This window comes from Silurus meridionalis, chromosome 17 (genome assembly GCF_014805685.1).
Source record: "Silurus meridionalis isolate SWU-2019-XX chromosome 17, ASM1480568v1, whole genome shotgun sequence".
NCBI classification, from domain to species: Eukaryota; Metazoa; Chordata; class Actinopteri; order Siluriformes; family Siluridae; genus Silurus; species Silurus meridionalis.
Window position 1 is genome coordinate 10138841 of NC_060900.1, and position 14825 is coordinate 10153665.

The following is a 14825-nucleotide window of genomic DNA, read 5'->3' on the forward strand; positions in this document are numbered from 1 at the left end:
AGATTTAAAAAAAAAAGCAAATAGGAGTGTAATTGTCAGGTGTGCATTCTTTTGGCCAATGTACCTGAGAGTGATATCGAACTGTAATGTACAAAACCTGCATGGAAATTATGCATTAACTGCAAAAGTATTGCACACCCTAGAATATCAATCAAGTATTATATTATGAATATAGTGCTATAATTAAAATAATAATTACAAATGTATACTGATAATTAAATAAAATCATAATAAGCAGGCTAAAATCATACTGTGCATGAGAATACTGTTGAATAATTTTAAATAAATGCTATTGGTCAGGAGTGTTTTTTGTGTTTTAATAAAAGTTTTGTACCGTCAATGGTGCAATATATTTTAGCATGTCTAAAGATATGAACTTCAAAACACATGGGAAATGCAAAATATGTCCACAACATAAGTGTATGTAGAAAGCATACACAGTGATAGAAGAGGAAGAAGAAGAAATGCCAATTACAGATTTAGGTTTTCAGTTTCAGTAAAGGATACATGTCACATACACTGTACAGAGGAACTATATACAGGCACATTTTCTGGCATTTACCAGCTTGAGATAAAACACAAAACATACAGCAAACCTAATCCTATGTTTACTTTCAGATGTGTGGTCTACATTTGTAACAATTAAAAAAAATAAATATACCTAATAAAAAATATCAGGAATAACAGGAGGTAGCAAACACAATTACATCTTTAGCCCAAAAGTATTGTGATACTAGATAACATTCTGCACTCTGAAAAGTTTTTTTTTCTTGTCTTAATTAATTTACAGTACAAAAAGAAACTACAAAAGCTCTCAATACATCACTGCTTTCACACTGTTGAAGAATATGATGCGGATTATGACATGCATATGAACAAACAATGCTTGTATTAAGATGATTGTTTTAATTGATTAAAATTTTGGTAAACTGGGTGGGTGATAAATTTAGTAGCTCGGCTCAATACAGTGTCAATACTGATACTACTACTCAAACATGAGGCAAAATATACTGACATACACTGATATGCACATTAACAATCTAATCAGATGCTTTAGAATGTGATGAAAAATACAACTGTGTTCAACTGAAGAAACGTTGTCGTTGTCTTAAAACTGCTGTGCATCAGATTTATATGATTTTACTGACAAAAAAAGCTTCGTAAACTAAAGGGGTCGATCAGGTACATGCATAAAAAAAACCTACCTAATTTTTCAATAGTGGACCATTTCATTCTTTTGCAGATCTTCACATTTTCAGGCCGTTTTCACTTTATTCACAAAACACAATAAAATAATTAAGATTTCTAATACAAACGTTTGGCACTTGTTCACATAAAGACATATAAATAAGACAGTTTGTACACAAACCTTTTGACATCTTTCACTCAGAGCAGTATGCATGTACAATATTTAACAAGGGCATATGTACAATATCTAACAAATGTGACAATTAATTTTCTCACCACACCTCTATATTGTGGCTCACATCATCCATAAGAGAGAACAGTTTCAGCAATGATCATTGTACAGGCAGGATTCAAGTACAGCTCTCAATTTGCTGGATCAACACACATTTTTTTTAGTAGTGATTATATATATATATATATATATATATATATATATATATATATATATATATATGGCAATTTTGCTATTTTTCAGAAAAGAGCAGAATTTCTTTTAGGTTTATGTGTAAAACTCCAAAATGGTGGGAATTATTCAATATCCAAATAAATACATCAGGATATTTTAGGTGTAAACCTAGTCCTACTTAATAGTCTGAATGCATACTTGATTTACTTTATATTCCAGCAAATTTTTCTCTCATTCTCCCAGTCCTGTAATCATATAAGCAGCAGTTTCCTTCCTGTAATGACTAAAAACAATGCAGTTTGTGAGCTGCAGTGTTTCTCTCAGATCTTGACATTTTTGGTTGTCTTTATTTTTCCTGTTCTTCTTCGGCACATTTTCTCTTGGACACTCCTACATTGCACAGAACCCACAAAGTGAAAGTCCACATATACTTAACCCCGATCAACAGGGCTTTTCTATAAACACAAGACAAAGCATGATAACCAAAACACCGGAGCTTTGAACATAACTGGCCCAATTTTGTTGTTCACAAGGTGGCAGCTATTCAAAAGACATTAGGTTGGCTGGTATCTGCAAGAGAAAAGATCATATTTGTGATTGTATTCAGAGTTAATTTATTATTAATATTATTGTTATTATTATTATTCAAGTGGAGTTGATCGAGAGAGCTACGATTATTTATTGTTAATTTTTATCATTTATTATCTATAATCACTTTGGACACTAACCCAATTTATTCTTATACATATTATTATTATTACAGAGATTACGAAGTAATCTGCAATAACGGTGGTTCATCATTTACCTGTGGCCTTATACACCGGCAGGCCTCAGCCAGGTGCTTATGCCAGATGATTGCAGAGAAGCGAGATCCAGTTTGGAACTTGTAAACATTACCTGTACACACACAAGCATGCGCTCACATAATATCCGACATGTAAATTTATGGAGCATCACAAACAAACATTTTTTGTGTATCTTTTAAGTAGAAAGGTAAACATTTGTCAAAAAAGTGGACAAAAAAAAAAAAGCCAAAATTTCTAAATACAAACATTAATAATCATATAGTTTAGATTTCTATAAGGACTTTTGCATAGGCAGAATTACCTTTATCAGGGTCGTTGAGCTGAAAAATATTTGGATGCTCAGGGTCATCAGGCAGCACCACTATCCAGCCTGTTAATAATATCCTCTTACAAGGCCTGGATTTGTACTAGAACACATGAGGAAGATATGTATATATTATTCTCATAATATTTTTTTATTGGGTTATCTTAAATAGGTTTTTAGGTAAACATTTTTTTTTTTCTCAGACATATCTTAGGATAAGTCATAAGTCATTTTTTAGTTACCTTTGCATTGTACTATTCTGGATTTTCCAGTGGGTGTCAAAATAAACTCTAGTTAGTTCAAAATGCAGCAGCCACGTGCATAACTAGAACCAGAAGATTTCACTACACCCCTAACTTAACCACACTGTATGGGTCCCCAGTAAACTTTCACAGTGATTATAAAATGCATTAATGACCTTTTAAACACTGAGTTGTCTTGCAGTGAAGTTTACATATTTGATGTTTTATGATGCATCACACCTGCATTAATCAAAAAGAGCAGGGTCTTTGTAGCTCCCTAGAAGCTACAGCAGGGGGCAGTGCATTCTATTATAAAGCCACACAGTTATAAAACAGCCTTTAAATTTGTGTTTGAGTCTAAAACAGTTTCAGTATTTAAATTCAATTGAAAATAACCTATTCTATTAATATATGTCTTTATAGATGAAGACACAGATTTTAAAGGTTTCTTGGTATTTTTTCTTGGTGTTTTGATATTTGGATGCTGTCTTACTTTCATAGCTTAATGATTGCACCAATCAAAAAACAAAACCAATTTATGCTCAAGTCTAATTCCCATACAGTAGAAAACTTCATACTAACAAAATAAAGCCAAAATGACATCAGTGAAATAAAAATGACCCTGGTGTTGTACTAAAGATCCTTTCAACAAACCGGACTGCTTGATTTGATATTATATAGAGGTGGAAGTCTAATGCCTCATAATTGTAATATAAACTGTTAGTGGTTTATATTTATAACTAGTGCTTTAATTGCTAAACTGAATATCATTAATACTTTTACACTAAAAGATCCCTTAATAACAGACATTATAAAGAATTTTCCACTTACATGTCTCCTTTCATTTGCTCTTAAAGCTTTAGAGCCAAAGTATATTAGAGTCGAACCAGAAAGAACAATCCAGTATCGCTTCCATGATGATAACTTTGACCAAAAGAGAATGGAAACAGAAGATTAATAACAGTATTTAGGCCTGGCAGATTTGATTAAAATTCAGAAGAATGACAGGTGGCTTTTGTGGTGGTTTACTTAAGCAATATCCTTTTGAATGCACAAATGTAGTCTATAGCAGGTTTATTTATATTATTGGATTAAATACAATATTACACTTACTGTAGGTTTCTTGCCCTCTTTCATCACAGTTTTTCTCCGCAGAGGCCCTTCAATGGTGATACTGCTTAGAGAGCTGAACTCATAATTGGACACGGCTCCTGGGGCACTAGGCCAAGGGAACAACACAACTAAAATCTTTCTGATCTACAAATGCACTGTCACAAACAAACATAGGACAATAATAAAAATGCAAGAAAGTAACATGGCTGTTGATTTAATCCAATGTAATTTTAACATTAATTAAAAAAGAAAGAAAATAAAAAAAATTGTAAAGGCAGAGACAATCACGAGATCATTTAGTTATTTTCAGTTTCTTTAATAGCATAATCCATAATAACAATAATCATTAACTATAATGTTTACCTGTAAATGTAACTTCTGCTTCTAGGAGAGTTACGGACTGGAACCCTCCAGTTTGGGCCAAGAGTAGCATACATACGACCTCTGAAATCAAGTTTACATAATTTTACAATTATGTTTTACATATACATTTTACATTATTTTAATTAAATTAAAAGTCTCTGGGTTTTTTTTATTGTGGTACGTGATTCACTATAACAGTCATTTTATTGGTCAGTATTCTCTTACAGATGTTATGCTATTTTCAAGTTTATCAAGTACAGACATGCAGATTTATTTATTATATTTATTTATTTATTTTTGCCTATTTGTTATATTTCTCTAAAACAATTAGAGGGGGAAAATATTTAACCACTGAAGCACATCACCTTTCAGCAGTAGATGACAACTCATCACTGAAGAAGCTTTCTCTACTACCTGCATAAGATACAAATAGGAAGAATATTCTAACAGGCAACAGCAACACTATGGCTTTAGACTTACTTCAGAAACAATTGAACAACAAAACCCAGTAATATGAAATAATAGAACAATTTATTGTAACGGAAATAAAAATACGTGTAGATAATAAAATGCATTTTTGCTAATAATGGTACATATTTAGAAACAAGATGTATTGCTAAAAAATTGTGCCATCTACTGGCATTAACCTATAAAACAGTTCTCCTAACAATTCTGTGCTAATATTGGCTTATAGTAGAATGATCTAAAAGGAATCCAAAAAAAAAAGGCTAACAGTAATTATTAAACTTTGCACAATCATTGAATAATATTATAACACGATACATCATATATGATAATTATGAAATATTTACAACAGCTGGGTCTGAGAACTGTAAATCTTAAAATCATTATTTGGTAAAAACATGCTAGATACTCACAAAAAACATATCCTCATGCAGATAAATTAAATATTATTAGGACTAAACTGTATAAAGAAACTATTAACTTATTTTGGCATTAGATTTCATTTTTTTTCAATTACATTCATATTTAAGCCTCTGGAGATGTAATTATCTGTTGTAGTTGTTATCACTGTCTACAAAGTATTAGAATAGCTTTGATAATAAATATTTTATTTCATCATCAAAAAAACGCAAGAATTCTTTCCTTTAATAGGTATTTATCTTGAAATTAATGATGGCTAGCTTGCTTTATAAGCTGAACATATCCTAATCCTGTTCATGCATTTCTCTGGCTGGGGTTAACTGGTCATCTTAATTTAGCTAAATGACAGAGTCGAGAACAAAACTCACATGCTTGGTGTATTACAGTGGGAGTATTTTCATTAACCATATTTTGTTACCTGACCTGTGTATGTTCTCCTGCTCTGTCTTTTAGCTACCTGGCTGGTATATCTTCCTGAGGTAAAATATAAAATGAGCTGAGGGATAAACTAATTATCATAAATCCATAAAAATCAAGAAATGCTATGCAAATTAAAAAATTCTCAACTCTGGAGTCAAAGGTATGAAGAAAATATGTGTGTAAAGAAAATGACCTAATGAGATGCCGTTGGTGAAGACGGAGTCATGCGTGTGATTCCTGATAGGACTGTGCGACTCTAAAAAGCTGTCGTCCAGTAGGTGGCGAGCCTTTTCCTTCACTGAAAAAGTGGCACTCTTACTCTCTGCTACTCCAAACTGGCACATCATGCTTAACAAAGAGGGAAGAAGAGAGAGATGAAAATAAGAGATTTTTGTTTTTCTGTAATGGAAATTGCCATGCTGGCAAAAGATTTAAACTAGAAAAGTACACCAGCAAACCAACCAGCTGACTATATAACTTTTGTAACTTAAATAATGAGTTTGATAATACTTTTAATATTATGAGTTTATTACTGTTTCTTGACCTTTTTTGGCCATTTTAAGAAACATTACAAAACCTGGAGACATTTACCAACAGCTGGGAAATTTTAAGACCTGAACATATAAACACATTTATGTACAGTGATTACAACAATGGCAACAAGTGGAATTTTAATAATAAAGGGTATTTAAACTTTGTGTTCAGCATTTAAGGAAAAAAAAAGCATCATTTGACCACCATTCCAAAAAAAAAAAAAAAGAAAAGAAAATTCATTAAAATTTTCTAAAAACATCATGCAAAAAATTCTGTTACTTAATGAGTGGATGTGCATAATGACAATTGAGTGCTTTATTTTGTTTTCAAATTTAGAGCTTTATTTCATAGTAGCTTTAATTGTAGTGTATGCTACTTACTTATTTCCCAGGCTGTGGCTCTTTCTGTGCCGGGCGGGGGGGGGTGTAGGCAGGTGGGATACAACTGAGGTATCAGGACAGGTTGGTCTCCGGTTATATTTCACTGAGAATGACTCTTCCGATGGGCCTGATGTGCCAACAAACACAGATGTACACATACAAACATATTAGGAAAATTCAATTTAGGTATTGTAAATGTCACTAACTCCATCATTTTTCATAAAATATATATATCTATATCTTAACAGATTAGGTACAGTGGGTTTGATAATTCTTTTGCAAAAGCTTCTATGTATCAAAATGCCTACTTATTTTTATATTATGTAATTACTTTTACCTCATAAACTTACTTATGCTTACCTTATTGACTTTTGAATTATTTATTGTTACATTACATACTTCAGTTTAATTCATTCATTTATTTAATTATTCATTCAATTTTATTTTTATAGTTATTTTATCAATGTGCATTGTCCCAAAGTGGCTTACAGCAATAGATTACAAATAAAACATTTAAATCTATAAATCAGTCAGTGTAAGTTTATCCTTGATGAGATGAATGTCCATTTGCTTTGGTATTATCATTTTTGAGGTTATCACCTGTTATCTAATGGACATGTGAATGCAAATCCTGTTCATGTCAACTGTAGCCCTAAGCCACTTAAGCAGACTGTTTACATTAATTACAGCCCAAAATCATCTTCATAGTTCTTACATTAACCCTGCTCAGTTTAACCTAATGGACCTCTATGTTTGTGTGAAACCAGCCACAGTGATGGTCCACAATTGAAAAACTACATCCAGATGTAAGGCATCAAGATGAATCTGGCTTTTTATCAAAATTTTTTTTTTCTTACTGTAAATACTTACATACACATTTTACCTTACTTAACAGTGTTAGGAAAAAAAGAAAGCACACCTGTTGTCAATTCTATGTTTTCAATTATCAGGGTCTAAATAACAATTGTGTTATTCTCACCAAGTTCTATAAACAAACAGCTTATATAAAGGCTGCTAAAAACTTGCTTAATGACTGTGGAAACTGTAAGAATCATGCAGTTATTTTTTCCATCCTGGTCTCTAAATGTTGGTTTACTTTTGTGGGAAAACTACATATTGAAATCTGTTGTTTTTCTGTTAGTAACAGTATGTGTGTGTGTGTGTGTGTATATATATATATATATATATATATATATATATATATATATATATATATACACACACACACACACACACACACACACACACACACACACACACACACACAGTGAAACCCCGTTGTACCAGCATAATTCGTTCTTGAAAAATGCTCGTGTGTCCATTTGCTCGTATGTTCGAACTGATTTTCCCCATAGGAATGAATGTAAAAGTGATTTAATCCGTTCCGAGATCTCATTCGAGCGCTTATTCCTGCACTTAAAAAGTATTTGTAGCCTATTTTAAAAACAAATACACCGCAAATTACCGTAAAATATAAACATAATTTAACACTTACGCATGTGGTAGTGGTTGGTTGCGAGTGTGAGACACGCACCACGCTCGTAACCTCCTCGGTTTCCATGGTAATTCTATTTACTTTCGTTTTTACAGCACCATCACTGATTTTCTTGGGAGACATTTTTCAAGATTTCTAGTGAAATAAAAAATATAAAACTAAAAAGTTACTGTGGGAGAGCGTATGAATACGGGAGCCACTTTTATTTGTTTTTTTTTTGTGTCGGTCTGCTTAGTGCCCCAGGCAGCAAACCCTCCGCCGAAAACGGGGAACCGGCAGCGTAAGTTTGCTTGTGCCTTCGAAATTTGCTCGTGAAACAGGGGGTTTGCTCGTATCTCCGTTTGCTCGAACTATAGGTTGCTCGTACAACGGGGTTTTACTGTATATATATATATATATATATATATATATATATATATATATATATATATATATATATATATATATATAAAATTTATTTTTGTTTTGTTGGTAAGAACCAATCAATAATCAATTAATACATAGAAAGGGTGTACTTTCATTTTTCCCAGGTCGTTACTTAATTGTTTTTACAAAATGTATCTAGCTATTTTTTTTAACCTTATTTAATTTTTAATTTACTAATACTACTAAACAAATTACTTTTTAAATTATTTCAAATTTTTATTATTCACTTTTACCTTACTAATGTGTATTTGACATATTGTTTTGCCTATTTTTTTCAATGAACCTAAAAACTTATTTGCTCTTACCTTACTTTAAATAACCTTCCCCATGTAAATATTGAAATAACCTTTGGACTCAAGTAGCCAGTGACCTTACTGTCGTACTTATTTTAGATTTTTATGCCTTTTCCATGCCAAACATGTGGTTTTAAGCCTCATTCTTGGACATACACCTCATTTTCCTGTTCAGAAAGCATCAATTTCTTTCCATGAGAGCCATATGTGTACAATTAGCAATAATTTACCTAAAAATATCTTCAGTTATCTTCAGCTACAATTTTAAAATACAAAAATAGCCTGGAAACAAAAAAAACCTAATAATAATAATATGAAAAAAGTAAAGAACAATAACCTAATACATTTCTTTTTTAATTATCCACTGAAAAATACTCCCCCCCCCCGGCACAATAAAACCAGGGTGATATTTGTGGTATTAAAGCAAGCAGGCATTTGCAGAAGTCCCAGACTCCCTGAGTGTCTTTAATTTTTCCCCTAACTGGAAACAGACTTTCCTTTCCAATTAGCGGATGGTAGACAGCACTAGTTCCAACCACAACCATCAGTGACTTCATTGTGAGAGGATTTACAAAGATGCCTAGGGCCAGAAAGAGATGCTACCGTTTTATTGAAAAGATGGAGACGTATATAAGGTTTTTTTTTAACACATGCTTTTTTATAAAAGCTTATTTAAAAAAAAATAAAATAGTTGAATATATATACTCATTATGTTTGTTCAATCAAATGCAAAAAAAAATAAAAATATTAAGTGTTTAATGTTGTGGAAGAAGCAGAAAAGGTTATAGGTTATGTAAATACTTGATATTTGGATTTTAGTACATACTTAAATTATGACTATGGCTATGACTATAAAAGCTGGCAAGCTGGCTCAGTAAGAAGCATTGAAGTCTGAATGCTCCTGGATCTGCTGATCTAGTGTTATGAATTTGTATGGTTTTGCATGTTCCCCTGTGCTTACCACGTCCAAAATATGTGGTCTATATGACACATTATCCTTAGCTTTGTATGCCCTACGATAGGTTTATATTTACATTTACAGCATTTAAAAGATGCCTGTACCCAGAGTTACATAACTGTTAAAATCATTTGGCCAAAATTATATGTAATAAAAAAATATTTTGTCTCTTGACATTAACCTCTGATGTGGAGTGTATGTATTACCATGACAAGCCCAGGCTTTTAATGAAAAAAAAACAGCCAAAAAAAAAAAAAAAAAAAAAAAGGTCACATGATCTAAGGGCCACTGGCCCCTAACAGGAAAAAGGAAACGGGGGCTGTTAAGAATCATCTTAGTCAGACCAGAGGCTTTAAATCTTCTAGCCGGATGACATTAGCTCATACAGGAATTGACTGGACATTTCTGTTGGAAAAAAATGCACTCTGGTGCATTCGGGTCAGTCTGTTAAAGTACATAATTTGTTCATAGTTCTTCCAGAAACCAGATGCAAAACTCGTTAATCCATGACAAGTTTCAGACACTATTTAATCCAAATATGATGCCATCTTTACCAGAGTGAACAAAACTCTCATTCCATAAGATCATGCAATCAGTGTACTTTACAGTCTTCTAGATGAATACTGAGGTATCTAAAAATTGAATTTCAGTACCTCCTAGGTCTTCTTTGGAAGATACCAGGCGAGGCGAATTGCTCCCAGGTTCGATCCTTAGAGACAACCTGCAGAGAATGAAAAACAATTTAGCCAAAACTACTGTAATGTTACTGCCAATGTTGCCACGGTAGACTTACTACTCACACGCTATGGTACTCAGTATAGTACATTGCTATAGGTTGAGGACACAAAGGATAATTTGGAAAAAAAACAGGAATAAAAATGTTTACTGTGGACAAAGTACACAAAGCATGTACTTGAACAAAAGTAGAAATTCACTCGGTAAAATATTACTCTATTAAAAATAAAAGTGCTCCCTTTAAACTTTCAATTAAGTAAAAGTACAAAAGTATTTGCCTTCAAATGTACTTAAGTATCCAAAGTACTATGATTTATTATGGCTATAATGTTCCTATTATAATTTTTAATCACAGAACTGTTGCTAAATCAAGTCAGTTCTCTAATGTTTCTCTTAGCACAATGATCTATTGATAGAAGGATAATAATGATTTAACCACTGTTTGATATCTAATGAATTATCATGATCCCAAAACTTATTTTAAATAGCTTCAAAAAAGTTGCGCAAATAAGGCCACGGGTGTGGAAAGTTAGAGTCAGGAGTTTCTTTTATCATTTAATCCTCTCAAAATGTTCTGCTTGCTGTTGAACTGATGCTGAACTGTATGTTGGTGCTAAGTAGATACCACTGAATGGCAAGTTCTAGCTTGAATGACGCCATGACCCAAAGTCTCCCCCATTAATTAGTTCCAGCTTTGAAAAGCTCCTCCCTGCTTTAGCTACCGTCACTGAATGAGTAAGGCATATTCTCAGAGCAGTCCACAAATTCGTATACATTTCTGAGAGCTTGCATTTATGTAAATGCATTTATTGCACAATTAAATACACGTCATTGTGCACAATTTATCAAACTTTCAGTACCAAGAACCATACAACTCCCTGGCTAACTGTAGCCATAAGATACGTAACATCTATAGCCTTATAATATGTTTTTTAAATTAGCTTTTTAAGATGCTTTGGAGATTCCTCTTAATGAACTCAGTTCAGGACCTTCTTTTTCTTCTTTTTCTTTCGGCTTCTCCCATTAGGGGTCGCCACTGTGGATCATCCGTCCTCTACATCTGCCTCTTTCAAAACAACTACCTGCATGTCTTCCTTCACCATATCCATAAACCTCCTCCTTGGCCTTTCTCTTTTCCTCTTTTCTAGTGGCTTCATCCTCAGCATTCCCCTACCGATATACCCCATGTCCCTCTTCTGCACATGTCCAAGCCATCTCAATTGCGCCTCGCTTACCTCGTCGCTACATGCTCTGTCCCTCTAATAAACGTAAACCTCCTACCTCCAGCTCCACCTAATGTCTTTTAGTCAATGCCACTGTCTCTAATCCATACAACATCGCAGGTTTTACCACAGTCCTATAAACTTTCCCTCTCACTCTTGCAGATACTCTTCTCTCACAAATCACTCCTGTCACTTTTCTCCACCCACTCCACCCTGCCTGCACTCTTCTCTTCACTTCTCTAACACACTCTCTATTACTTTGCACTGTTGACCCCAGGTACCTTAACTCCTCCACCTTCCACACATGTACTCTGTCTTACTCCTAATGACGTTCATTTCCCTTCTCTCAAGCGTGTACCTCCCCCTCTCCGGGCTCTTCTCAACCTGCTCCCTACTCTCACCACAAATCACAATATCATCCGCAAACATGATAGTCCATGGAGACCTCGTCCGTCAATATGTCCATCACCACTGCAAACAGGAAAGGGTTCAGAGCCGATCCTTGATGCAGTCCAACCTTCACCTTGAACCAGTCTGTTGTACCTACAGCATTCTTCACTGCTGTCACACTGTCCTCATACATGTCCTGCACCACCCTCACATACTTTTCTGACACACCTGACTTCCTCATACAATACCACAACTCCTCTCTTGGCACCCTGTTGTACGCATTCTTTAAATCCACAAACACACAATGCAACTCCTTCTGACCTTCTCTATACTTCTCCATCAACATTCTCAAAGCAAATAATGCATCTGTTGTGCTATTCCTCGGCATGAAACCATACTGTTGCCACAGATGGTCACCTCTTCTCTCAGCCTGGCTTCCACTACTCTTTCCCATAACTTCATGGTGTGACTGATCAACTTTATGCCCCTGGAGTTACTGCAGGTCTGCACATCTCCCTTATGCTTAAAGATCGGTACCAGCACACTTCATTCTCCATTCCTCAGGCATCCTCTCATCTTCCAAAATCTTGTTAAACAATCTGCCATCTCTCCTAAACATCTCCACGCTTCTACCGGTATGTCATCTGGTCCAACTGACTTTCCCCGCTTCATTCTCTTAATCGCTGCTCTCACTTCCTCTTTACTAATCCTATGCACTCCTGCTTCACCATCTCCACACCATCCAACCTCCTCTTTCTCTCTCATTTTCCTCGTTCATCAGCTGCTCAAAATTCTCCATCCATCTTCTCAACACACTCTCCTCACAAGTCAACACATTTCCATCTCCATCCTTTATTGCTCTAACTTGCAGCACATCCTTCCCAGCTCTGTCCCTCTGCCTGGCCAACCAGTAAAAATCCTTTTCTCCTTCCTTAGTGTACAACTTCTCATACAGCTCCTCATATGCCTTTTTTATTGGCTTTTGCCACCTTCCTCTTTACCTGCTGTCACATCTCCTTTTACTACTGCCTACTTTTCTCATCACTCTGTCGATCCCAATTCTGTTTTTCCAACCTCTTTCTCTTTATGCTCTCCTGCAATTCTTCATTCCACCACCACGTCTTTTTGTCTTTATTTCTATCAGTTCAGACATCACCTCAATTAAAGGTAAACAAATTAATCGAACTAGACTATTTAGGTAGTAATTGTTTTGTTGCCTATACATATTATGATAAATACTATACTATAAATTATAATGTTATGCAAGTTAAAATATTGTTGCTATATGCAATAAAGCATAGCAGGCAACAGAACATAAGTTATTAGCATATTTCATCAAATTCAATAGCTTATTCTATCATTATAACGTGATGAGTGATAGAGCTGCATACACACCTTTATCTTTTGCACGTTTCCCTACTTCTTTCCTATTTTTTTTCTAAATCGGGCTCCTGAATGTTTAGACCTTATTTTGTCATCCATAATTTTAATTATGATTTCACTCTCCTTACTGACATGACGTCACCAACCCCTCGCCTCTCCATTCTAAATGTATGAGTGAGGGAACTGGTCCGGGCTGTGGGTGCACACTCAAGTCCCAACCAGGTTAATTAACCATGAAATTATATAATAATTGACGCGACGAAATAGAGCGTGTGCTCTATCCTGATCCTGAGTTACGTGAAAAAATTACTTAAGTACAGTAAAAATTATATTTACACTTACACTTCTTTGGCAGAACTGCACGTGCCGCACTATACAGTGCAATCTGTCTATACCCCCTGACGTCCCAGTCTGTCCGGCCACAGATTTTCATCCACATCACAACAGATATCATCTCTTGCAATACCATAGTGAGGCCATGATTGACAACATGGTCCACAATAGTGGCTCTAATTTCATCTGAAATTTGTCTATGTCTTTGGCCTCTTCTTTCTCTTCCTCTATTTTGCCTCCTTACCCTTCCAGCATGCATCCTTATTTTTGGCTCTTGACCATGTTCATTTCCTAGTTGTTCATACATTTTCTGTGTTTTGCTCTTTTTATATACACTCGCCAATTGCAGTAAGGGTTCGCGAGATTCAGCCTTGACCTATTTTAGAGAACTAGTTGATTATTAGTTGATCCGAAAGTGAACACGCCCCTTCATTAATGACATTTAAGGTTCATCTGCACAATTTATCAATTCAAGACAGATTTACCAAAAAAGTTTTAACAGAACTGTGAAGAAGAAAAGCTTGACAAATTTTGGCAACTGGTTTAACCATTTTGAACTCAATGACTTTGTGTTTTGGGGGTTAAGACCATTTAGGTGAAACTAATATAATACATTTCGATCAACATGACATAAACAACTGATAATGTAGCAAACAGCAGACACTTGTACACAATCGATCAAATGATGTACCAAAGCATTCGCAATTTGATCAAAGCAACAAGAAATGTTTTTATGATGTGCAGAAATGACTAAATGATGTGGAGTTTAAACAAGTAGTTTTGAGAATTTCATTTCTAATCTGAGAAACGCTCCAAAGCAACTGAGAAAAACTGTAACAGCTGTCTGTGGTCTCCTTCTTTCTAAAAAAATATCCTAAATTGTTGATTTTGCCGCTCCTGGGGTTTCTGATATGTCACTGATTTTTCCTTCCCAGATAATAATCCTTC

General features: G+C 34.4%; 1 protein-coding gene across 2 annotated transcripts in view; it reads right to left on the reverse strand.

The window, feature by feature from the left end:
• Positions 1-303: 303 nt before the first annotated feature.
• ralgps1 (Ral GEF with PH domain and SH3 binding motif 1) overlaps positions 304-14825 on the reverse strand; it is a 106433-nt gene continuing 91911 nt past the window's right edge. For both annotated transcript variants that reach the window (XM_046870595.1, XM_046870597.1), the window contains exons 11-20: positions 10467-10534; positions 6642-6768; positions 5921-6075; positions 4788-4836; positions 4423-4503; positions 4060-4165; positions 3778-3870; positions 2702-2807; positions 2400-2491; positions 304-2164 (exon numbers count right to left, since the gene is read on the reverse strand). In XM_046870595.1, the coding sequence (XP_046726551.1) occupies positions 2135-2164; positions 2400-2491; positions 2702-2807; positions 3778-3870; positions 4060-4165; positions 4423-4503; positions 4788-4836; positions 5921-6075; positions 6642-6768; positions 10467-10534 (907 nt within the window). In that variant the 3' untranslated portion in view covers positions 304-2134. The remainder of the gene's footprint in view (positions 2165-2399; positions 2492-2701; positions 2808-3777; positions 3871-4059; positions 4166-4422; positions 4504-4787; positions 4837-5920; positions 6076-6641; positions 6769-10466; positions 10535-14825) is intronic.